Raw genomic sequence first — 24,891 nt, 5'->3', positions numbered from 1 at the left:
GGTGATGAGTAATAATAACAAATGGGCCTACAAACATGACCTTGTGTGCGTGTTTTGAACCCAGTTGCAGCGCTGGTCTAAATATAAAACTCAGGCGTAAGTGTTGCACTTTAGTTAAATGTTTGCCACTTCTGCAGAATGGAGAATTTGCATGTAACCACTATGTACACACTGTCAAAGTGGAGCGCTGTCTGCACAATGACACTATTATACCTGAGCAGGGGAGCACAATGACCGCACGCAGGAGGCTCTACTGCGGTCAGCTCACTGCGCTGAACGGATGAACTGGGAATTCAAATGACATCAAAAACAAAAGCCGTCATAAATTCTGTCAGACATTTATTTTTTATTATTTCCTCTGTCGATTTTTCGATATGGGCATATTTTGCAAATACAAAACAGACTGTAACAAAACCAACGCACAATTTCACATTATGATTAATGAAGAAGAGACTTTGTGTTTATGTTCACAGCTGAAACAATTCCCTCATCAGTGTGTTCACGTGTGCAGCAAACCTCAGTGGTGAGTGATTTTTATCTGACTTCAAACATAACCTACGTGATCAGATAACATCTATTAAAATACAGTGAAAATAAACAGAACATTTAAGTCGTCCAATGTACAAACGCATATGTACAAATTCACACAAATAACTGGCAAGCAAGCGCGCTGTTGATTCCTAAATAGACACCACTTTCTGGTGCCTTTTTTTCACACCAGTGTGGGCATCATGCCAGTGTTGAGGTGGTGTGCGTATTGTAAGGAGGCGGAGGGATGCAGGGGTGATGGCGATTGTATGAGGTGCGGGGTGTGGCTGTAGGTGAGGAGAGTCCCGGGGCCCATGGAGAAGGGCCCGCAGTTGTCGTCCATGGAGGTCGGCTGAGTCATATCCAAGTACGGCTCAAACATGGCGACCTTCTTGCTCTTCTTGTTCTTGTTGGACACTTTTCTGTTGCGCGTTTGAATGCTGTCCTTCTTCATGGCGAGGGGCCGGTTGACCTGGGAACGAGAACGAAATCATGAGTTTCTAATTTACGAGCAGATTCACGTGTGTATTTATTTAAAAAATAACATAACTGTGAGTTTTAAATGACCTGACTCACATTGTGCAGTTTGAAGTAGAGTCCGCAGGCGTTGCACACGGGCTCTCCGTTGGCGTTGCGTCTCCACAGTGTTGTTGTGCTAGTGTGACAGTTGGCGCACAGTGTGCCTGCCCGCTTGCTGACAATCTGAAACACAGAAAATAGAAAATATGGGTTTTTAAACTGCTTCGGCCAGGATTTAGTATTTGTCGAATATTTCGTAATATTGTGTTTGTCCAGAAAGGTGCGTTGGCGTGCGTCTCAGTGGGTCCTACCAGTCTCTTCTTGGGCCGGATGAGCGGTCTGTTTTGGCCGTTCATCTTGTGGTAGAGTCCACAGGCGTTACACAGGTAGTGGCCTGTACCGTCCCGACGCCACAGAGGGGTCGCCGTGGCTCCACAGTTAACACACTCTCTGGCCTCTGTTCCAAATCAAAAGTTAATGCTGCATTATTTAGTATATAAATGGGTTTTATCACAAAATGCTACATGTATATTTAAGAGACAGATCCTCCTTGAAATTAATCAGGCAATAAATGGAAACATTCTGTCTTCATGTCCAAAGGTCCTCCACTGACTGATACCGTAAAGAGGGATTAGCCCAGTTTTGTAACATTGTATGTTCAAATGTTCATTTTTCTGAGCACTTTAAAGACTTTAAGGACTCCCCATGTTTATAAGCTATGCTTAAAAATTGAGACTGAAAGCAAATGGACCAACTGGACAGCTCCATCTGCTGAGGAAGATTATGTAATATGATTGAAGCCACTAAATGGACCACGTGGTGAGATTGTTTAATCAACTGCCGTATCTCAGGTTGAGAGTGAAGTTTCAATCCTAAACGTCTTTATTTTTAGAATATAAACTGATCTGAAGTCAGAGGAAAGGACAACTCTTCTCACCTGGAGTGGATATCCTCATCTTATTGCGGCCTTTAGGGGAGTAGGAGGGGCTCATCCATGTTCCAGGGCTGGAGTAGAGGGCAGCAGAGTTGTACTCTTGTTGACTTGTCATGTACGAGCTGTAGGGGCTCAGCAGGTGTGGGTGGCAGTGTGACGATGGAGAGTACACACTCCCAGTAGCAGGAGTCAGATTCAGGAAACTGCTGCTGGCCCCCGACCCCCCCAGCGGGCTCAGGCGCTCGGCCTTCAGGGCCTCCTGAAGCCGGGGGCTCTCCCTGCCCTCTCTGCTCGGAGACAGGTATCCGTCTCTGGCGCTGGAGAAGGAGGGGGTGACGCAGGGGGTGTAGAGGGAGGTCGGGGTGTGCGAGTGCAGCGGGGTCTTGGCGAGGCTGCTGCTCCAGGTGGAGGCCGGGTGGTTGTAGGCCGACCCGTCCAGGAGCTGGAGGTTGCTCAGGAGGCTGGGTGAGGTGAACACCTGTCGAACTTTAGGAAAGCGGGACAGAATAGATTAAAGTCAGATCATGATTTTGGGGGTAGAGGAGAAGATCTGATCTGATGGGCGACAGTGGGTGGGGGAGCACTGACCCGAGCTGTGTCTGTAGGTGGGTGGCACTCGGCTGTGGCTTGGGTTGGAGAAGAAGGAGGGCAGGCTGGCGTAGTCTGTGTCCTGGCTGGAGAAGAAGGCCTCCCCGTCTTCTCCTGGAGGCAGAAGGCCGGACTCAGAGGAGAAACCGGCCAGAGGATCTGAGCTGAGCAGAGCTGGAGACACCCAGTGGGACTGCTCTGACGAATCCTCCATGCTGACAGATCACACCTCAACCTGCAGCACGACCACATATTCATGTGAGAAATCTACAGCGCTTTGAGACTTCTACAAATATGCAACCTGGCAGGATTTGTTTTTTTCAAAAGCTGAAATCAAATTTTTTGACGATTTTGCCACAATAACTGTCTGATTTACTGTTTTGATTTAGGCTACATTATCACCACGCTCTTCACTTCAAATCTACCAATGCAACTTGAAGTTATCAGGGACACGATCGCTCGACAGCAGGCTTCTTCAAACTTCCTTTTCTAGGATCCTCATTTGACTGTGGCTGAAAGTAAAACTATTAATATCTATGTCTATAAATGTAATGATGCAGCCAGTGACCAAACGGTTACTCAGTGGCCTTTCTACAATAGGTGTGCCAGTTAGACGAATGCAAAATACATGCCCTCAGGGACGCCCTACACAGGGTGGACAAACAGCACAACCCTCAAACCACAAAAAAAAAAAAGTTGTTTTCTAAGTGAAATTATGAGCAGCGACCCCTGTCACACTGCTTAAAAGATTATGTGACTTTTTCACACCAGCCGTCTCAATTTGTGAGGGATGTTCTTATTTGGTAATTGTGCCGTGGTGGTGAAAAACTCATGACACAATTTCTTAGTCATAGAGAGTACACGACCATTCGCTGCCCTTAAAATATATTTTAAAAAAGACTGCTTTGATGAAACTGAAAAAAATAATGAAAGTGCAGGATGTCAAATCAATATTATGGGGGCTGCAAAAACACACAAGAAAAACTCTTGCTCCATATCTTTAGAGGAAAGAGAAGAGGAAAGAGAAGAGGCTGATAGTGTCTGATAAAGTCTGAGAAAATCTGATAGACAGCATTATTATAACGCTAAATTTATCCAGCTCCACCGTTACAACACGGCCATAATCTCATCTGATTCATAGAAATCTGTTTGACTAGAAGTGTGAACTGGTAGAACAGATATTTTTAGCTTTCGGGTTTTAACGGACCTTCATCAAAGCATACTAGAAGTGTGAGAAGTGTAAGAACACGGCAGAGTGAGACAGCATGTTTGTGGAGGCACCATCGGATTTTAGATTGTAGGAATCCAGCGATGAAAACAGGCGGCAAGAATCACATTTAGATCATCACATTAGATTGAATCATTTTAAACTAAACCAGCATTTCATGCCAGAACATGGTTAATTAACTTGAGGTTTAATTATCATCCTGATTGAAAAGATAAATGATTATTTATAGAGGATGAGATATTAAATTCGATATAACTGACTTTAACCCCAAGTGACCTTTTTAAAAGCATGACTGATCCAAATTTATTTTATCACTACGTTACACAGACCCATGGCAATATATTGAAGGAAGAACCTCTAATAAAAATAATAAATAATAATAATAACAATATGAAGAAAAGCTAGAAGTAAGAAGACATCCGCCTCCGTCACCCCAAAGCAAAGTCCTCACATCTCTACAAGTCAAGCAATAAATGGCCTGAGGTAAAACCTCACCAAGGAAAGTTTCAAATGCACAACTGTGGACAGATATTCGTTACTCAATCAACTGGATTCTATCCCGGAGTCTACTGAAGAACAGGACCAAGAGGAGACAAAGAGCCGAGGGGTCACCTACCTGAGTGGATGTGACAGATGAGCGCGGTGAGTGGTAAAGGACTCGGGGCTTTTATGTATGGAGCCAGGTGGACTGTCTAGCTCACTATTATACTGCTGGCTACAAGAACAACTTCTCCTACCAGCAGCAAAGTTTAGGGCGAAGAGACAGTCCGTGGGAGGGGTTGGGGACAACTTTTTGGAAGACACACCTCTTTGGTCCAGAGAGAAAAAAAAACAAAACTTGTGAGGGCAGACATAACATATTTACAACTCTCAAAGTAAAATCATTTCAAACTGTAATTCATCCAATAATGCGAAGGTGTTGGCTTTATATCTTCCTCTGCTCTTCCTTTATGGCTGTGTGTGCTGGTAGTGTACTGATAACATGTTTGTATCTGATGATTTCCACACTGAAAGCACCCATGGCCATTATCAAACAATTAGGTGTTGCTGATAGATAGAAACATCTGACTGGGTTTATATTTCTAAGATTTCATGTTTGCACAGATATGCACACATCACTGTAAAATAGAGGACGTCGTGCAGCTCTTCCAGGCGGAGCAGTGAGCGTGCAGGGCGAGTGCCTTTTCGTCTGTTGATGAAATGTGCATACAGCCCCCGATAAGACCGGGCCCACATGGAAAAGAGCCGTCCGACATTTGAACAAAGCGAATTTAAAATGCAAAGACTCAATTTCTTTGTGGTCCAGCAAAGCTTAGAGTGGAACACAGTAATGCAAATCGGGAGAGGAGCTGCAATCATGGGGGAGAGATATGGTCTTGACGCGGCCTGACTGCGCACAAGCCCGACACTGTCCCGGCCATTTGGTAGTCAAAGCAGCTCCTCAACTTTCCTCTCTCTTTGTTCATTTACAGTTTTCAGGGAAATCAGGGGAGAAAAACAGTTGGGAAGAATTGAGGCCTTTTAAAAATTCCTATTCTTTTTTCCGCCACCCAAAGAACCTGCAGCAGTTAAATTAATATGATATCCTCATGATGTAGGTGTGCAGGTGAAGTGCATTAGTTAGGTCAGATGTAAATCAATATAGGTAACTGTGGCATTCTAAATTGTAATTTGATCACCTATTTCCCTCAACTTTTCACTCTCTTTCAACAGTTACTTGGCATGAAAGTCTCCTGCTGCGCTGACAGAAACAAACCGCAGAACACAGTAAAGATCAGCAAGGGTTCAAATCAACTCCACAGAACTTTTTGACGAGACAGGGATGAGGAAATACAGAGAGGTATATGGAAATATCCTCTTCATCTGGGCACATAACCAGGTGTGGAAGTAGTCCACTGATGACCACTGACAACATCAGCTTATAGGTTTCAAAATGTAGGCTCCCTTGTGACAAAATCCCCATGTGTGCTCATATGATCATGTCATTTTTGAGGGCATGAGGTTATCATGCTATAGAATTATGACATTTAGTTTATTTGTAAGACGTGTCAAATAGTATAATTGACTGATTAACGATTTTTCTAACTAAACCTAAAATAATTCCGATTCCTGAAATTGTGGGTACAGCTCTGTTCTTCCCCTCCTTTGTGAGCAATTTATTATTATTATATTAAATTTTTATTCCCACTGAGAAGGGCATAGAGCACTGAACGTTAAAATCGAACAGGGTGAAGAATATTTTTTATCAACTCTGAGTATTTACTGCATTAATGAAAGGAGGCTGCTGTGGTGCAGTTCTTTATAATTATATTTGAGGCATTTTGCCTCTAGACAGACAGATACTCCTAATACTGTTTATGTTTCAGGCTGGTTTATGGATGCACGGCTTGTTGTTGGCGCTGCTGCCTCAGCAAGAAGGCCCTGGGTTGAAAGTTACAGATAAAGGGAATTGAAAGCTCAAAGCTGCCTGTATGTGTGAACCGTGCCCTTCCTCTCGCCCAGTGCATGCTGGGTAGGCTCCAGCTGAACAGGATACTGAAAATATATGGAAAGATGATTGCTGATGCTAATTTCTTGTGTCATCTACTTAACTCTATCCCCCTATTTTTCCCCTGCTTGCTTTTACGCATGTGTCTCTCTGCCGAGACAGTATCATTAAAACGGAGTGAGCTTGAAAAGAGCACACTGTGTCTGTGTGAATGAGAGTGACATTACATGAGAGAAAGAGTGAAACGAGGTCTCTTGAGGCGGCGCGGACAGCTGGGCAGGGATGTGGCTGCTGCTGCTGTGTGAGCGGGCTGCTCTGCTCTGATAAGAGGTTATCAAGAAGAAAAGGAGGAGGCCAAGAATTACGGGCCCGCACCACTCACACCGACAGAGGACATTGCAGCATGTTTGTGGTCGTGTCATGTAACTCATAAACCTGCATACCCACATGCATAGACATAGACAGACACATACACACACACACACACACACACACACACACACACACACACACACACACACACACACACACACACACACACACACACACACAACATGCCCGCTCTGTTGACGGTATCTCGACAGAAGCAGTTTGAGCTGACACCGGAGCATCTTGTCGGACAGTTTGGAGGTTGTAGTCGGGTGATGGATGGTGTTGTGTGTCACCAGTGGACTTTGGGGACAGCTTTCTAATTCCCAAGAAACAGGCTTCTGTGTAGGCGGTGGTCTTATCTCTGCCACGCAGGGCTGCAGCGACATACCCAGGAGAGCGCTCTCTCTCTCTCTCTCACACACACACACACACACACACACACACACACACACACACACACACACACACACACACACACAGTTCTCTCCTTCATTCTTCAGTTGTTGCCCCCTTTATCTCATCAGTTACTCACATTTTTAGTCAACAAATAACTAACATTCATGTGGTTTATCTTTCACGTGGTGTTTCGGGCACCAGGCAGTGTGTTGTGAGTGTGTGTGTGTCTCCTGCAATGACTAATAAAGTTGGGTTGGTTGAGTGGCCCTCTGGTGCCGCTCACTGAGATGTCATTGCTTTTTATATTGCTGATTTTGTGTAATGTCAGTGTTCTGCTGCACCTATGACGGGTCTACAGGACACCGATATGCAAAAAGCACGTAAGCATTACCTCAATGTATGTTACTGCAAGTACAAGTACAGTTTTGTTTTACTTTGGTATTTTGATAATTCCTTTTTCTTGTTGAACTGGAGGGTTTTGCTTTCATTTTCCATACTTTTTTCACCCATGTTATGTTATGTATAATCTATGTATTTCTTTATGTCCATGTCTGATAGTCAATAGTAATCTACTTTATGGCATTATTCTAACCTCCTAACATCCCGTTTTTTCCCTTTTATTTTCCATTAAGTAGCTTTTAGGTTGTTGAAGTTATCTAATTCCACTTTGTCTGGCAGTATCATATACGGTATACTACTGTATTAGCTTGTTTCAACTCTTTGTTGAAGCTTTATGATGTTTAAACAGGTTTTTCATTTATTTATTTTATCAGGAAGTCTGACTGAGATCCAGAATCTGTTTTACTAGAGAGGCCTGACCAAAGTAGCAGCCGTACAAAATCACAGCACATTAAATTTCAACATGTTGTATACAATTTAACAATTAATTACATAAAATTGAAATACTGAAATGTGTAACCTCATACACATTTTATACCCTTTTGTTCAAAATTCATGGTGTCATATCTTAAAATTTTGGCTCTCCACAAATATTTAAAGCACATTTCTGTGGGTTTGACTGAACAATGTTTGACTGAACAGGATGGGTTTGTGTTACTATAGGATTTTTTGTGGTATATGTAATTGTTAAAAATATAGAAGTTGTATTGTGATATGTGTGTGCTGCAACACTAAAGATTTTAAAGAAAGTTCAATGTATTACAGATTAATTGAAACTTTACATATTGAGAGGAAAAGCTGAAAAAAATCACAATGCAAAATGTGAGTAAATTTGAACGTGTTTCCTTCTTCTATGACGGCTTTTCTGTCCTTTTACTTCAAATATTGTACATTTTCTAAGGATTAAATAAAGAAGCTTCACATTCAGTTGAAAAAGAATGAATCACTTAAAATATTATACTGTAGATAACACCACCTCCACGGCTCCAACAGAAAGGAAATCCTGTGAGAAAGGTGAATCACCTGAGGCCTATACTGCCCCCTAGTGGCACATAAACAAATAATCCAATATACTCTACAGTAGATTACAGTAATTGACTTTTATTTAAAAGTGACTGTTTTACAGTGACGTTAAATAAATGAAGCAGATGCTGCCCATTGTTCTTCTGAATCAAGTAGCTTTATTGAATAAATGCATGCATTTACACAACTGCATCTCTTAAAATATTTAGCAACAGTCTCAGGTGAAAGTATGAAATTAAGATATTTTTTGTGTTTTAATTTCTGCAGAACAATATACATCGCAAAACAGAAACAAACTAAAATAGATAAGCACAGGGAACATCTATCTTTGTGTTTTAGAATTATAGGAGTGTTGTGTTTTGTTTTCAACCTATTTTTATCTTTTATTCTGAAATCAGCTGTACCTTTGGGCCGTGACTCAGACAGGACAGAGGTCAGCTGTGTGCCAACACGCATTGTTTTATGGTGCCTTCGAGGGCTGTAGGAAATACTGAATTACATACATAACATTAACAATAAAGCAAAGTGACACCTGTGGAGTTCAGGTACTTTCAACTCTGGAATATTATAAGTATTAGCCACTAAAAGGCTACTTTGGCTACATGAACATTTTCAATTAAAAGTACACTACGTACGAGTACGAGGTCACAAAACACAGGTTTAGTACCTACATCCTACAGACAATGAAATATCGTGGCTGTTTAATTTAATTTGATGCAAATATTTTTAGACTCCTTTTATGTTTTTATGTCACCAGTGTAGGGTTCACTATTTCCCAGCCAGAATTAGATTCCTGCCATTGTAGAAAGGGCTTTGAAACACCCTATGGACTATTTATTTTACGTAAAAATGTAGTTAAAAGTAGTAGTTAGACAGACTGAATCAAAAATAACCTGACTTAGATTCCTAACATCTTTCTAACACCCACTTTGCTACTGAGACACACCTCAAATTTACAAGACGGGCAAAATTCCGAGGAGCACTTGAAGGCAGCAGCAGCTGAAGCTCCGGTAGAAACAAACCCGAACAAACGTGACCATGAACGACAGAAGAAGTCCGGTTACACTGAAGATAATCCTCATAGGAAGCTCCGGGTAAACATCGACTATCTTGTTTTAAAATCTCATTATCACTCCTGTTGTACAGTTTTGATTTGCTGCTCCTACGACAGTTGTTTCACTTTCATTTACTCTGTAATGTAATGTAAAACTGAGGTGTAAAGCCTAATAGATATTAGTTATTTTTTTTATTAGTTATTTACCAGTGCCATGAGAATAAAAGATGAAAAGTAGCCGAAATGTCTGCGGAAGGAACGTGAGATTTTGAGTGTGTTCTACCTTTAATGATCTTAATGCACGTGTGTTTGCACAGGGTGGGAAAATCCTCCTTCATGAACAGATACGTGAATCACCGGTTCACCAACATGTACCGGGCCACGGTAGGGACCGACTTCCTCTCCAAAACGCTCCAGATAGATGAGGACACAGTCAACCTTCAGGTAGCTCCTCTGTGCACCTGCAACCACACCTCCACGTGGGAACAAGTAGTAATCTGTTGATAAAATGAGTGTTAAATGTTCCCTCAGCTCTGGGACACTGCGGGCACGGAGAGGTTCCAGTCTCTGGGTACACCTCTGTACAGAGGAGCGCACTGCTGCATGCTGGTGTTTGATGTCACATCCACGACTAGTTTCTCTGCCCTGGAGCAGTGGAGGAAGGAGTTCCTGATCCAGGGCGAGCCTCAGGACCCGCAACACTTCCCCTTCATCGTGCTGGGCAACAAGACTGACCTGAGCAACCGGGAGGTAGCAAAGAGACGTGAAATAGTGAAAATAAACTAGGGGGTCAACAGGTGTCTTTCGAAAGTTTATACGAGTAACAGTATTCTAGAAAATACATAAATCATACACTCTTTCGTGGCATTGGATTATCAATCAAACAGGTATATTTCTGACAGATTAATTGGTTAATTGAGAAAATAGTTGGCAGATTGATCAATAACAAAATTAATTGTCACAACCAATGTAATATCCAGGTAATCATCATTTTAAAAATAAATAAATAACTTCTTTATAACAGTTCCATTACAAACAGCTTTCACTGATCATGTAACAGTGTAATATTTGGCTTTTAGAATGTAATTAAAATTGTACATGAGGGGATTAATTACTTTCCACTGCGTTCACCCAACACTTGGAAGGAAACCTATTGTTTACATCCTTATAATAAATATTGCTTGCACTGTGCCTCGGTCCCTGCAGGTGTCTGTCAACAAGGCCCTGTTGTGGTGTGAGAAGATAGGAGCAGAGTACTTTGAGGGAAGCGCCAAAGAGGACCTGGATGTGGAGAAGCCGTTCCTGAGAGCCGCTCGGAGCGGCTTGCAACAGGTGATTCAAGCACTTTAAAAAACAAAAATCTTTGTGGTGAAAAAAAAAGGAGAAAAGATGCAGCATCTCTTTTATGTTTAACATGTTTATTTTTTGATGATAAAAGATACATTACTCCCTACAGTACAAAAAACACACATTGGAAAATACAGGACATTTCCAGATAACCTGCGAACAGCCGAGAGAAACTCGCAACACCTGTGAGTGCTGAGAGCAGCACTCGTCCCAGCGTGGGAGGGAAAGTTCAGAGAGACCTCGGCACTGCTGATGATGACCTATCTAACGAGGGTGCAAAAATAGTGACCCAGCAAAGGTACTGTGGAAGGAAAGGACACAATTGTATACCACATGGAGAGAGAGAGAGGAACAAACTCGTTAAATGTTTTTTTTTTTTTTTTTTTGGGAGAACCTTCAGCTTATGGTCTAACTTAAGGCATCACTACTAAAATACACTGCTTTTGCATGCATGTCTAGTTTTTGTTCAACAGACACACTGACACACACAAAAATGATGAATGCATATGAAGAGAAAGTTAATTCCTAGTAAGAAAATTGGGAGAAACCCAACAAACGGGGGAAACCAAAGGTGCCAGCCGAAGAAAAAGGCGGCTGAGCGAAAACCTTGGCTCTTAATCTTCCTGGCCGTTACCATAACAAAGCGAATCCGCCCGTACAAAGTAGATATACACTCACGTCCGGTCAGAAACCACCTCCCTGTACAACTTCTTATACCGTAATGAAGCTAGCAGTGATTCAGACTCCTACAGTGAATCAGTTGGACAGAAGCAAATTAGAGCCATCGGGGAGACTATATATATTTATATATATATATATTTGTTTCTTTTATAAGTAAAGACACAAAAGGCAATCAAGAGATGACCAACATGTAAAAACAGTTTGTTACAGGTAATTATATAAAAGGCCAAGATGTTGTTTTTGTTTGTTTTATTCTTGCTCTATGAACGAACTAATTTACAAGTGAGTACACTCCGGCTATGTAAGCTTTCTTCCCCAAAACATCCCCATAGAAAGACATACGGGTTAACACATCACAGTAAGCTGCACACCATCTGTAGTCTGAAATACAGAGCCGTGGAAGGAAAACAAATTAAAATTTATTAAATTGGATTCACATACATCAATAGGATAGGGGGAAAATATGTCGACGAATATAATTTGCCATTCTAAAAAAAATTAAAGAGGTGAGACGCCACATTCATGAGCATAACAAGCGTAGGACAACTGATCGGGATATTTGGGGGGGGGGGGGGGGGGGGGGGGAAAGGTAGGACAAGATCTGATGTTTTCCTCATACCCCGTGAAACTCCATGTTTGGCAAACAAAGCAACACAAGCATTGAGTAGTAAACAAAGTAAAAACTCTTCCACTTCAGATTCCCTTCAGTCCTATAACTTCTGTGGGTTCTACTCGGAACAAATACAAAAGTCTTTCTCTCTCTCGTGACCATCTGCGAACAAGAACATACAACCAACTGAATGAAGATTTTTAAAAATAGAGTGGCAACCGCAACACAGCCACCGATCTTCCCACCAACACAAACTATGGGGATGAACAACTGTTAAAAAAAGTGATGTTTTTTGTTTTTTTTAAAATGCACACAACATACACACAGGAGAAGAAAAGAAAGAAAGAAAAACAAAAAAGCTTAAAAAATACAAAAATAAACTACACAAAAGATCTTCTGCGTCAATGCTTGCTAATTTTTTGGGAAGATTTGTGTGTGTGTGTGTGTGTTGCAAGTCTCAGTCCTAGCAAAGTCTGTTTGTCATTCATTCTCTACAAATCTCTTCGTCCTTTTTTCATTTTTTGTCCACTTTGAAGTGTCGGCCACCAGTCCTCATCTTGGGGGGTAAAAAGCGCACAGTGATGACATTTACAGGAGACTGGAGTCCAGCACGATGAATACAGACTTGGTTCTCGATGAAGCAAATTAGTTTTGACGAAAAAAAAAAAAAAAAGAAAGGAAAAGAATGATGTCCTCCGTCGTTGAGGACAAGTGCTTTATTTGTATCCATACCGATTTTTTCCTCTCATCTAAAACTCATGCCTCCACAGCTCTTTTTTTCCCAACACTGTACATCATTTCGTGTAGTCTCTCTCTACATCCCCCCAGGATTCACAAAACAAAAAGACAAAAACAAAAGGTAACAAATGAGCTCAGCCTGGCTCCCAATTTGTGAAAGATGTAAATTATTCTCTACGCTGCTTAACTACTGAAACAAGCCAAAAATAGATGTTAAAACGATGGGAGGGGAAGTGACTGAAAAAGATAATGTGCTTCTAAGTTTGTGTTGCTCTAAAAATAGTACAACCAACAGAACGAGGAGGAAGGAGGGTTTTTATCTACAGAAACATCTCTCAGATTGACTTTCATCTCGGCTTCATACGCTTGTTCTGCCTCCATTGCCGTCTTGATCTGAGACTTGAGGGTGGAGGATGAGATTAGGATGAGGATGGGGGGTGAAGGTCAGTCTTCCTGATAAAAAAGAAGAAAAAAAAAAAAAAAAAAAAAAAAGGACAGCGAGTGGAAAAAGGACAAAAGACTGGGTGGGGTCTCTGGGCAACCTCACTGGTCCGTCCTTGCTTTCTTTGGACCAGTAGCCTTACTGCAAGAGCACACATAAAACCAGAATAAGTATTGCATGTTTAATGTCGAGCCTGTGTGAACAGTACGAAATGTAGACGCTGTACTTACGTATCAGGAGAGGTGCCTGGTCTTTTGGCGGCCGGTTTTGCAGAGGCGGCGTCTTTGCCGGATTCTACAAAGCAGACAAACGGTTGAAATCTATCCAACGAGGAATTGCTCTCTTACAAAGGTTTGAGAGTTAGTGTGTGCGACTCCTTGTGTGCTCACCTTGCAGCCATCGGACTTGGGTGGCGGGACCATAACCCTTCTCGTTGCGGGCGGCAATGCGGAAGATGATGGCAGGCTTGGTGGTGTAGTCGATGTGGGCGTTGGAGAGGCTGGACGACTGCACCAAGCATGAGGGGTTAGGTCCACAGTACACGCGCATGAAGGCTAGCTGTGCCGGGGTGGAGGCCTTGGCCTCGGCCGTCTGGTTGCTCTGGATGGCCAGGTACACAGAGTACTCGATGATCTTCCCCGACGTCACTGAGGGCGGCTCCCAGGTCAGGTGGGCACCATCTGGGCTCTGCATAGGGACAGTGGACGATTACTACTCAGTGCCCGAAAGCAGCTGGTGTTATGTTTTACACACCAGTGTGTCAGATCCACAGCTAAATGAGGAAGGAAGGATAAGGGGCTTTACTGGCGTGTTTACCTTGCTGATTTTGATGGCGCAAGGAGCCCCTGGGAAGCCTGGCAGGCAAGTCTTGAAAGCAGATATCTCAGAGAAAGATCCACGGCCACAAGCGTTTATTCCAGCAACACGGAACTTGTAAGCTGTGCCGGGCTGCAGCTCCATTTTCTTCATCTGGCCGTAGTCTGGCATGACGCCAGAGTCATCCTGCCAAACAAAATGCAGGGATTAGAGATGCACTGAGACCTCCAACATGAAGTCATCCAAGCATGAAAGGAGCCTCCTGAGAAACTTACATCTCCTTGAGAGTTGTCTCCTGGCATATAGAAGTGGGTGACCACCATATTTGTCACTTTAACAATTCCAACATCGAACCACTGGTTCTCTTTTTTTACAACAGCCTTCACTGGGGTTGGCTGAGGGGCTTGTTTCTGTTAGAAAACAACAACAAAAAGACAAACTGTTACATTTCTCCTCTCTTTGAGCAAGCTGAACCAGCCAGATGTTGTCCAATAGCTCACCTCTCCCTCGATCCCATTGGCGACCTCTGCTAGAGCGGCTGCTGCTTGCAGCTTGGCTGGACTTGCCACCGATACAGAGGGCGCAAACGTGCTTGATGGAGCGAGTGCTGCGGAGTGAAAAAGGAACAGTCAATCTCGGTTCAAAAAGACACCCGTCGCTAACCGTCAAAGAAAAGCAGTAAGTCTTACTCTCAGCAGTGGTACGTGGCAGCAGTGACGCCACAGCACTGGTGACCGCAGCAGCCATCTCATTGTGCCCGTTGCTCTCGACAGAGGGGTCGTTGAGGCTGTCAGCGGGGGCGAGGCCCTCGGTGGGCACGCTACTGTCCACGCTGGCCTGCTGTGCAGCAGCCTGAGCCTCCTGCAGCTGCAGCTGCTGCTGCTGGTGGACCAGCGCTGCGAGCTCCTGCTGAGTCAGCATGATGGGGATGGTGGTGGGCTGCTGGCTCTCACCAGTGGAATCGCTCTCATCTATGAACAGAGAAGATATTGAAGAATTCATTCACTGACAGCATGAATACATGGATCCGTCCATGCCTTTTCCCCCACTTTAATACAGACAGACTCTAATCTATGACACTACATTTCACAATCAAAACCAAGTGTGCAGAGAGATCTGACAATACTATACTAGACTATGGCTGAACTCACTCATTACTGCTTGCTGGGCTGCCTGGAGGACAGCCTGGATAGCGAGGGCCTGGGCTTCTTCGGTGGCTGCTGCCTGAGCAGCGGCCTCCGCTGCTGCAGTCACAGCTAGCTCTTCGTCCGACAGCCCCGTCACCATGAGAGTGGTGCCCTGACCCTCAGACATCAGCTCCGAGGGCAGATTCAAGGCTGCAGCTGTGGCTGCTTCTCCCTGAGAGAACACATTACAGGTCATATACGCACTCTATATATCTTTAAATGAATGGACTTTAAGCCCGACACTGGCATTTGTGTGACATTACATTGTGACATATTTACCTCTGCCTGTGTCTCCATAGCGGAGGCTCCCTCCTCTGCAGCTGCAGCTTCTGCTGATGCCGTCTCATCGGTTTGCATGGGTTCCTCTGTGGAGCTGGTAGCAGTACTCACACCCTCTGTGATTGATGAGATCGACTGGAGAAAGAAACAAAGATAAAAAAAACATACAGATTGGTGGGAAACTATGTTTCAGGAAGACATCTGCTGAGATTGCCATGACTCAGCAGTGGTGGTTAGATCACTTGTTAAGCTTGCTGGTGTATTAATGCGTTTCTTACAGGTACAGAGGGTCCGGGGGCCGGTGTCGACTGAGTGACGGTCGTGATGGCCCTGCCCTGAGTCGTGGTAGCCGTGGCTGCTGCGGCTGCTGCTGCTGCAGTGGGGGTGGGGGTGGGGGTGGGGGTGGGGGTAGGTGTGGGGGTGGTCACTTCAGGGCTGCTGGTACCTTCTGCTCCCTCCTCTGTCTGCTGGGCTGCTGACATATTTTAAGTTAGACTTCCAACCAATACGTTTATTTCACAATCAATTAAATTACAGCACATTTGGGTATACCTGTGCCCTCGCCTGTCTCCATGCTGCAGGTGGCAGTGGTGGCTGTGTTGGTGGTCCCAGTTTCGTGCGTTTCACAGGGCGGGTTGGAGCAAACCCTCTGGACCTGGCCCTCCGCTGTGCTGGTCTGGTCGCCTCCCATGCTGGAGGTGGCCGTGGACGGGGTGTTGGTGGTCCCCGTCTCGTGTGTTTCGCAGGGTGGGTTGGAGCACACCCTCTGCACGGTGCTTGTCTGGCCTGCGTTCATGTTAGATGACGACTGGGTGGATGTGTTGGTGGTGCCCGTCACGTGGGTCTCACAGGGTGGGTTGGAGCACGGCTGCTGGGCTCCTCCCATGTTAGCCGACGCTGTGGTGGCCGTGTTAGTTGTCCCGGTTTCATGGGTCTCGCATGGTGGGTTGGAGCACATACGCGGTGTGGACATGTTTGATGATGCAGTTGTGGCTGTGTTGGTGGTGCCCGTTTCGTGGGTCTCGCATGGCGGGTTAGAGCACACCTGTCCTCCCATTGCAGGAGAGGAGGTGGTGGCTGTGTTGGTGGTTCCGGTCTCGTGGGTCTCGCAGGGCGGGTTAGAACAGACCTGTCCTGCTCCCATGGTGGCCGACGAGGTGGTGGCTGTGTTGGTGGTTCCTGTCTCGTGGGTCTCGCAGGGCGGGTTGGAGCACACCAGGGTGACGGTCCCAGAGCCATCTCCAGCCGCTCCAGCCTCAGAGGAGCTGGGCTGCTCAGAGGTGGGTGAAGCCAGGATGGACACTGGTAGATCCTGCACTGGTTGAGCTTCTACACCACTGGGAGTTGTGATCAGAGTCACCTGGGTGGGCTGGTTCTAGGCACAAGACAATCAATTTAAGTTCTCTTTCAGTCAAACAGCTCAAAAGGGAAGTCCTTTTATACCCTCTCCCTAACTCTTATCCAATTGTTTTTCTAGCAGTAGCTCTGCCGTTGTTCTGTAGTAACAGAAATGGCCATCAACACAACATTTACAATCTTTTTCTTAACTTTTTAAATGTAGTAATTAAAAGCTTGTGGTGCATACTGCTGCCACGATGATTACAATGCTAAATACAACAATCTGCAGGGTCTTACTTGCACTGTCATGGTGGAGGAGGGCAATGCGGAAGCAGAAGTCAGGTTGGTCTGAGCAGTTGAAACGGTTATGGCAGCTGGGCTGATGACCTGGCTGGACAGGGTAGCGATGGTTCCCAGTGTGTTGATGGGGGTGACCAGAGAGGCGTTGGAACTTCCCACTGTGCTTCCTGCCAGGCTTGAGGAGACTGTACCAGAGACTGTCCCCAGAGTGGTGACACCTGGAAGGAAGAGAAGTGGCATTAAAAGATGAAAACCAAAAGTGATCAGAGAATCTGTGATAACATATTAATGTGATCTAATAATAAATCATTAAAAACAAATCACAAGAACATTGTTATTCTTACCAGTAGTCCCCTTGACCACCAGAGTGGTGATGGTGGGCTTAACAGCAGATACCGACACTGGTGTAACAAGTCGAACACCACCGACTGTGCTCATGGGCACGGTGCGCAAAATAGTGCCAGGTTGCCCAGGAGCACCCTTCAAAACCACCTAGAGACACATAATTCAGGATCAGTCTCCTCATCTGCAACATAAGCGATGATGGCAATAAAGACTGCGGCCAACAAACAGTCACATTACCTGCGTCAGTCCCTGTTGGCCGCCTGCAGTGGCAAGTTTGGGCACGGCAGTGATGATTTTACCAGCAGTCCCAGTGGTCATCACCTTTGTGGTAAGGATTGTGATCGGCGTTTTCATGCCTCCACTGCTCGTCACACCTGCAAGGACAAAAGCATGTATGCCTCAAGTTAATTTTCATCTCAAGACACCCAAACAACAGACCATGGGTAATTTACAGCTGCGAATAATTCAGTTTTTTTCATTCGCACTCATTGCCAGACTACATCATCACTACTTCTGTTGTGGCATGCAACCACTGCTGAGCTGAAAATCCAACCAGATGACAACAAACCGCAAAAACCATGTGATCCAGATGTTCATCTGGTTCAGGTTTTGCTTAAACTTGACTTCTTTTGTAGTACTGTTCTCCGTCATGAATGTGCAGGCCGTTGTGATATGTAGTAATTAACGTAAACTTGCGTGAGTTTAGACCTGCAGCTCCAGACTGGGACATTATGGCCGACATGGGGATGGTCTTGATGATGGTGGTGCCCTGCTTAGTGGTGGTAGGAGAGACACCGCTGATGTTGAGGATATGGGGCTTGTTTCCTGCGCCTCCTGCCTGGGAAGTGGTGATGATGGTTGTGGGCTTGCCATCTGCGGAGGTCACCAGCTTCAGGATGGTGCCGGCTGGGAGGGGACCCTTTGTCTGGGAGGAGAGAGGCACAAGTTATGCAAACCATTTGCAGAAAGACATCTGGTTCCGTTCTCAGGAGTTTTAAGCTACCTCCTGTTTTATTTTTCTTCATTCGTGCATATAGCTGACCTGTATGAGCTGTGTGAGAGGGTTATTGGAAGCCTGGCCTGTGATAGATGTCTGCCCTGGCTTGGTTTGTACCACAGACATCATCTTGCCAAGGTTGGAGATCTGCAAACATAGAAGAGAGACTCAAGTTCACGAGTCGCAAGAAAACATTGGGACAGCACAGGGAGTTCAGTGGGAAACTGGACCACTGGTGGCTCTACAAATAAAAATTTGAGCCATAACTGACCAACAGTCATGCAAATCACTAACATCATGCTCCCTGTTTTCTTAGTAGTATTCTCCAACAGTCACTGTAGTCCAACCTTTACTCCCTCCCCCACGTGTTAAAGCTAAGTGCATGTTGTCACCATCTCTGGGACAAGACATTAAAAAAAAAACCTACAGAACCCATAATTTACAGCATGCATGTGAAAGCACCAAAGGGTGCTCTCGGAGTGGTGGTCCGAGAGACATCCCTGTGCTACAGATTTTCCACATTGTCGTCCTCTCTTACCAGAGTGCCACCACTCCCCATGGTGAGGGGACTCTTGACCAGGGTGATGGTCTTGGTGACTCCTCCCACCACAGTGGTTACCACCTGGGCCTGCTGGGCCACTGTGACTGCACCAGACTTGTGCACAGTGATGATGGGTCTGGTGGTGGTGGGAGAGGACCCAGTCGCTGTGCCCACCTGGGCTGCAGCAGTTTTCAGCATCCTGGTGGCCGGGTTACTGACCTACAAGCACAACAATATTTTCAGAATTGACCCAGGACGGACAGAATGCACACAATGTAATAAAATTGAGAATGTTTAGTGAGATCTGTACCATGAGTGGAGAAGTCATTTTCATTGTGGTTGTGCCAGGGGAAACAGCTACTGTTTTGAGAATGGTGGCACCTGCTGGAACATTTAGGAGAGTGCCTGCAGAAGAGGGCGGGATCTTCTGTGTTGCTGCAGCTGCAGCAGCCAAAGCTGCCATGCCACTCATCTGAGGGCTACTCCCAATTGGCTGAAAAAAACACAACAAACAAGAAAACACATGATTGGGCACATGTATTCGTCTGACGACATTTACTGCAAAGAAAATCTTTAATGTGAAAAAAATGCGGTGCAAGATTGCTGCTCATACCGATCCTTGGGTGGTCTGGGCCGGCATTACCATACGAACACCTGGTGGAAGGGACGTCAGAGTGATTGGGGATTTCCCAGGCTGGCTGGGGCGGACTGTGACAACAGATGTGCCTGTGGCAGACTGTTGCGCTGCAACCTTCAACACAGCTGTAACATAAAGAAACCGATGATCAGACTTTATGTGCAGCGTCTTCGCAGTTGCTGAGTTTTCTGGTTTAGTGATAACAATGGACTTGGAAACGTTGGAAAAGAGGAATCAGTGGTCACTAGTGTTATAATACCTGTCTGGGTTAGGCTCTGAGCAGACAGTGCTACAACAGCCTGTGCAGGGCTCTTTGGAGAGTTCAGAGGCTGCACAGGGCTGGCACTCATGACTGGCGAGGCTGTAGCTGGAGTTGCAGGGATGTCATATTTCTGCAGCTGCAGTAAGTAGGTGTCAGCAGTTGAGACGGCACCCCAGCTCACCTCAAGAGAGTTTGTGTTGGCACGGACTAGCTGCACCCTGGCAGGGGCATGTGGTCGCTCTGAGGAGGGCGGAGGACAACAAATTTAACAACAATGACACAATCTGACCCATAGAAGTCTCTTTTAAACGACGAAACCATGTTGCAGCACACATACCTGTTTCCAGGTACCAGAGGTCTTTACAACAGACTTGATTGTTCCAAGCTTTACGATAACCGTCGCGCCCGCTCCATACATAGAGTCTAGAATTGATGGCCACAGCACAGTGGCCAGCACGGGCCCTAGGGATGTTGTCTTCAAGAGTATCCATCAACACCGTCTCCCAACACATGGAGTCTACAGACAGACAGACACGTGGTACAAAAGTTAACTCCAGTGAAGGCCGTTTTACTCAAACCTCTTCCGAGTGAAACTAAGCGTAATGAATACAGTTAGACAAACCTAGATTTAGGCAGGCAAGAGTGTTTGTGCACTTCCACTCCTTCTCGTGTGTGGCCACTTTGACATCGTCCATTACCAATGGAACCCATCCTCCAAAAACATACATCCTGCACATTGAGAAAAAAGGAAATCAGTGAGATGTTGCTACCAAACACAGCCTGATGTTCTGGGAGTTCTGACATGATTAAATACAACATTCAACGTGTTATTGCTTTGGTGAAGCAGTCGTCTCACTTGTTTGTGATGGTGGTGGCAGAGTGAAGACTTCTGGGGAGCGGCGCTGTCCCGTTGACTGACGGTTTGTTCCATGTTAGGGTATCTGGAGACAATGACCAGCAGTAGGACATTATACAAAAGCCCTTTTGTATTTTTTCATGCAACCAGATACATTAAAGTACCTCGAGTAAGGCATGTTCTCACACATCATTGTCAAACATTGACTTTTAAGGGGGATGATGCTCAACCCCTGTTGGTCTGAATGGGTATAAATAGCAGCACTTTCTCTGAGTGGCATCATTTTTTCTAGTCACACTTTTAGAAACCTACCAATATCAAGTGTCCACAGATCTCCGAGGCGACAACCACTCATCCCTCCATAGATTATCAGGCGAGATTTCCTGCTCGTCTTTTCTGTGTATACAACGGCAGTGTGGCTCTCACGAGGAGGCGGCAGTACGCCATATGTGATTGGGATATCCCATCCAACCACACTGGAGCCTGCGCGAAGCTCAAGTGTGTACAGATCATTCAGGTATCTGAAAGTAAAACGCAGACAGAAGTCACAATCGTGTTGAAGTAGAATCTCAAGCATCTTGTGCAGCAAAAGGGCCATGCTGGTAAAACATCCGTACCGGGGAATGTTGTTTTTTGGGTCTTCGCTGTCATTGGCTAGTCCACCAAACAGGTAGCATTTGTTGCCAACCAGCGAGAAACTGTGGCCAAGACGAGGGCATGGAGGGGGACCATTCTTCGGGTTTTTTGCTTTCAACTTTTTCCATTCCCATCTGCTGGCCTGTAACAAAAAAACACACTGTCAAAACAACATATTATCATGTCAACATCAGGTCTTAGCAGAAATTGTTACAAACACAAGTTGACCTCATTCCCTCTTCTGCCAATCTGGATTTTAGTCTTTTTTATTTTGCCATTTAATATTTATCTAATCCATTTTCCAGTGGCTGAAAATCATCTGGACTCTATTTAATGCCATAACCAGAAATAAAACATATTACAACATACACAACTTAAACGTCCTTCATTGTGCAGAGCGAAGCTTTTGCAAGTACGACAATAAAGATATGATTTTGGCATAGTGCACTTGACAAAGTCAGAATAACTTGGGCTGATTAGTATCACGTTCAGCCAGTTGCTGGAATGCGGTGAACCCTCTAAATTCTGAATCATTCAAGAAAGAATCACGATGCATCTAAGAATCCATTATTTTTCCTCACATTTAACAGATATTCAAGTAAGACGTTGTGGGATGAGTTGGAATGAAATCTTTTTTCTGAATATGTGACTTTTTTTATTTATTTATTTTTTTAACATCAACAATCTCTGCAGACAGACGAGCTCAAATGTAGTCATGAAAATGTGCACAGACAATGTCCACTTTGTTTTTATTGTAAGAATATTTGTCTTAATTTCATGCTAGTATGAGCTTCAACAACAGCTATATCAGAACTATATCTAAATTAACTGAACACAAACAATTGCATTAATCTTAATGTGTAAATGCAATACAAAAACGTGGGTTATCTTCCATAGACGGATTACCTGTAGTTCATAGAGATCGTTGCTGTACTTTCCGTACTCCACCATTCCACCAAACACCAGCAATCTGGTGCCATCGCAGACGAAACCGTATGCAGCACAACCAGGGGGAATATCACCACGGACCGCTGGGATAAACCACTGGTTTGTTGCTACAAATCAAATCACAAACAATGACGGAAATTATTAGTTGAGGCGTACTCATATGAAGTCATTCAGATTATGAAGGGAGTTAATGTTGTGACCTAAACATGGCTGTGAACCGCTGGTATAACCTCTAAACAACCCTCTTCTGAGCAGTATACATAAACTACAATATGTATCTAAGGATAGGGCTTACATAAAGCAAATGTGCTGAATTTGTCTGTCCTTATTGGTTTGTGTGCAGGAAATTGGGGCAGAGGGTATACTTAAACCAACCAGCATCATCCATTTTATTTTAGCCCGCCTTTTTTAACGTGCAGTACCACCCTTTCTCCTGTAGAGGGGGCCAAATTTAATCAGGACTTGTTTGGCCTGCTGAGGCCTATACGCTACACAGTTCTGCACATCACGAATCGAGTCTTTAGATATAAAATATATCTTTTTAGGGGCGAAGACTCAATGTGAAAAAAACGAGTTATATGTAATTTCACATCTGCAGATTCATGAAGTAATACATGATGCTTGTTTCACATGCAAAAGTGTATCTTACCAGTGTTGTATACATGTAATTCATCCACAATCCCTTCGTTTCCACCGCCAAACACGACCATAAGCTCCTTAATAGCGACAGCTCTGTGCCCATGCCTGGGCCGCGGAACCGGACCGGACCATCCGAGGACACGCTTCCACCGCGGCTGCAGAACCGACACCGCGGAGCCAGGGGCAGTCATGATTCTGTCAAACAGAATAATCACGGATCATTATACGTTTAACTTGCTGAAGTAATCGTGGTATCTACCCGTGTAACCAACTCACACAAACTCATCAGCAGGAACCGACCGTGCAGTGTAACGTTAGCGAACTTCTAAAAACAGTTTGTGCGGCCGTAGCAACTCAGTAGCTAGCAGCTAGCGGTGTTAGCAGTTAGCTATTGTTAATGAACACATTCAATCAAAAATAACAAATAAATGCGGAATAATAGCTTGCAAGCAATTGCTGGTTTACAACCCATACTATGTGTTTGACGTTACAGTTGTGCTGATAAATACATCGAGTATTTCATACAGTTTTGTCTTAGTTGTTTCTAACCATTGAATTCGATCCATGGAAGCCGCCATCTTGTAACCAAACAAACCCCCGCTAACGCTACTGCCCGTCTGAAAAATGGCGGAAGCGGACGAAAAAGAAAAATAGATGAAAGCTTAGCCAGCAACAGCTGCGAGGAAAAACACTAAATACAAAAACAAATTCAATTAAGTTGTAATAGGCCTAACAAAGCAGAACCGTACGTAGTCACACCACAAAGTTAATCCACGGTTAGGACTGTGAACAAGAGTCGGCTATTTTCATGCCTCTCTGGGAGTCGCCATATTGTAGCAAACAAGCTTAGCATTCTCTACAATCCCTTTAACGCAATTATTAACGCCACAGAGATATTAGAAGCTTATTTTAACAAGCACAACAGCGTGAGAAGCACGCACCACAACTGACACTGAATATCTTGTTGAAATATTCAAAAGAATTAAGCCCAATTGTAGTAATCAAATTGCTTCTAACGTTAGCTATACTCCGTTAGCACTGGTGGCTAGTTGCTAACAAGCGTTAGCTGTAAGGCTGGCATCTGTCAAAGCGTCGCCAAATATTACAATGAAATGCAATGTAATTGCGTTATATTCTGACATGCATATTTTACCTGATACAAATGTAGTTGCAACAACACTCTTAAAACACAGCTAAACGGAGTGGAACAGCATAAACAGAGTGTTATTATGTTTCATGCCGTCTCTGGAAGCAGCCATCTTTTCGACAGTCGGCCTAGTTCTACAGCTCCCACAAGAAAAATGGCCGGGCGGTATGCCACAACAAAACATAACAAACCGAAAAAGGCGCAAATATTTTCTATTTTTACTTACTTATTTCGATGCAGAAATTGCAAAAACACGGGTATGTGGTCTTATCTTGAGGCAATAATCCAAATTCATTCGATTTTTGAAGAAGTATCTCCTCTCATGCCTGCCTGGAAGCTGCCATCTTCTTGACAACCAGAGGCGGAGGAAAATGGAAGAGAGTTGGCGTCACCCAAAGTAAACATGGCGACACAGACCCGCTCGCTAACCATTTCCGACAGAAACGCATAACGTTTTTTTGTCACTTGCCATTTTGAATAGGTGAAGGATGTTCTGCATAGTGAGGTGCTTTTAAGAACAATTGAAATCGGTGTAAAGAAAACATATTACAAGTTTCAGAAATTTACAACAAGTTGTGTTATGGCACTAGGCTTATTGTCCCTTAGTAAAGATGGC

The 24,891-nt window shown here is 44.4% G+C and overlaps 3 protein-coding genes across 6 annotated transcripts; 1 reads left to right on the top strand and 2 right to left on the bottom strand.

Annotated features, from left to right (window-relative positions):
* Positions 1-322: 322 nt before the first annotated feature.
* On the bottom strand, positions 323-4,570 carry gata1a (GATA binding protein 1a). The gene is made up of 6 exons (XM_076095902.1): positions 4,414-4,570; positions 2,570-2,804; positions 1,985-2,467; positions 1,359-1,504; positions 1,105-1,230; positions 323-1,000 (listed from the first exon to the last, which is right to left on the bottom strand). The coding sequence occupies exons 2-6, from the start codon at positions 2,781-2,783 to the stop codon at positions 713-715; spliced, it is 1,257 nt and encodes a 418-aa protein (XP_075952017.1). The 5' UTR covers positions 2,784-2,804; positions 4,414-4,570; the 3' UTR covers positions 323-712.
* LOC142954714 (ras-related protein rab7) lies at positions 2,539-13,025 on the top strand. Of its 3 annotated transcripts, none has more exons than XM_076095906.1 (5): positions 2,539-7,433; positions 9,847-9,973; positions 10,061-10,279; positions 10,736-10,861; positions 10,986-13,025. In XM_076095906.1, the coding sequence occupies exons 1-5, from the start codon at positions 7,375-7,377 to the stop codon at positions 11,070-11,072; spliced, it is 618 nt and encodes a 205-aa protein (XP_075952021.1). In that variant the 5' UTR covers positions 2,539-7,374; the 3' UTR covers positions 11,073-13,025. The 3 variants fall into 3 exon arrangements, with proteins under 3 accessions (XP_075952021.1, XP_075952024.1, XP_075952023.1); XM_076095909.1 differs by having other exon boundaries at positions 2,547-7,429; XM_076095908.1 differs by having other exon boundaries at positions 2,550-9,569.
* hcfc1a (host cell factor C1a) lies at positions 11,957-24,661 on the bottom strand. Of its 2 annotated transcripts, none has more exons than XM_076095889.1 (28): positions 24,502-24,661; positions 23,139-23,323; positions 22,448-22,596; positions 21,523-21,683; positions 21,218-21,426; positions 20,906-20,990; positions 20,672-20,778; positions 20,387-20,566; positions 20,047-20,289; positions 19,764-19,912; positions 19,461-19,643; positions 19,148-19,369; positions 18,655-18,756; positions 18,309-18,537; positions 17,850-17,986; positions 17,612-17,759; positions 17,265-17,485; positions 16,182-17,004; positions 15,908-16,104; positions 15,630-15,764; positions 15,315-15,522; positions 14,853-15,134; positions 14,664-14,770; positions 14,439-14,573; positions 14,164-14,349; positions 13,737-14,034; positions 13,578-13,641; positions 11,957-13,488 (listed from the first exon to the last, which is right to left on the bottom strand). In XM_076095889.1, the coding sequence occupies exons 2-28, from the start codon at positions 23,317-23,319 to the stop codon at positions 13,449-13,451; spliced, it is 5,181 nt and encodes a 1,726-aa protein (XP_075952004.1). In that variant the 5' UTR covers positions 23,320-23,323; positions 24,502-24,661; the 3' UTR covers positions 11,957-13,448. The 2 variants fall into 2 exon arrangements, with proteins under 2 accessions (XP_075952004.1, XP_075952005.1); XM_076095890.1 differs by having other exon boundaries at positions 15,908-16,101.
* Between the last annotated feature and the right edge of the window lie 230 nt (positions 24,662-24,891).

This window comes from Anarhichas minor, unplaced genomic scaffold (assembly GCF_050575085.1).
Source record: "Anarhichas minor isolate MPS153535 unplaced genomic scaffold, ASM5057508v1 ptg000021l, whole genome shotgun sequence".
Classification (NCBI taxonomy): domain Eukaryota; kingdom Metazoa; phylum Chordata; class Actinopteri; order Perciformes; family Anarhichadidae; genus Anarhichas; species Anarhichas minor.
Note: the sequence above shows the minus strand (reverse complement) of the source record. Positions and strands in the feature narration are given on the sequence as shown.

Excerpts from the sequence above, each read along its gene's own strand:
- LOC142954714 (XM_076095906.1), top strand. The coding sequence starts at position 7,375 with ATGTCAGTGTTCTGCTGCACCTATGACGGGTCTACAGGACACCGATAT. Across the intron at positions 7,434-9,846 it reads CACCGATATGCAAAAAGCAC|GGTGGGAAAATCCTCCTTCA; the intron begins GTAAGCATTACC and ends GTGTTTGCACAG. Across the intron at positions 10,862-10,985 it reads CTCGGAGCGGCTTGCAACAG|TACAAAAAACACACATTGGA; the intron begins GTGATTCAAGCA and ends TACTCCCTACAG.
- hcfc1a (XM_076095889.1), bottom strand. The coding sequence starts at position 23,319 with ATGACTGCCCCTGGCTCCGCGGTGTCGGTTCTGCAGCCGCGGTGGAAG. Across the intron at positions 18,538-18,654 it reads CTCTCACACAGCTCATACAG|ACAAAGGGTCCCCTCCCAGC; the intron begins GTCAGCTATATG and ends CTCTCCTCCCAG. Across the intron at positions 15,765-15,907 it reads CCCCCGGACCCTCTGTACCT|TCGATCTCATCAATCACAGA; the intron begins GTAAGAAACGCA and ends TTCTTTCTCCAG.
- gata1a (XM_076095902.1), bottom strand. The coding sequence starts at position 2,783 with ATGGAGGATTCGTCAGAGCAGTCCCACTGGGTGTCTCCAGCTCTGCTC. Across the intron at positions 2,468-2,569 it reads CACCTACAGACACAGCTCGG|TTCGACAGGTGTTCACCTCA; the intron begins GTCAGTGCTCCC and ends GCTTTCCTAAAG. Across the intron at positions 1,505-1,984 it reads GATGAGGATATCCACTCCAG|AGGCCAGAGAGTGTGTTAAC; the intron begins GTGAGAAGAGTT and ends GATTTGGAACAG.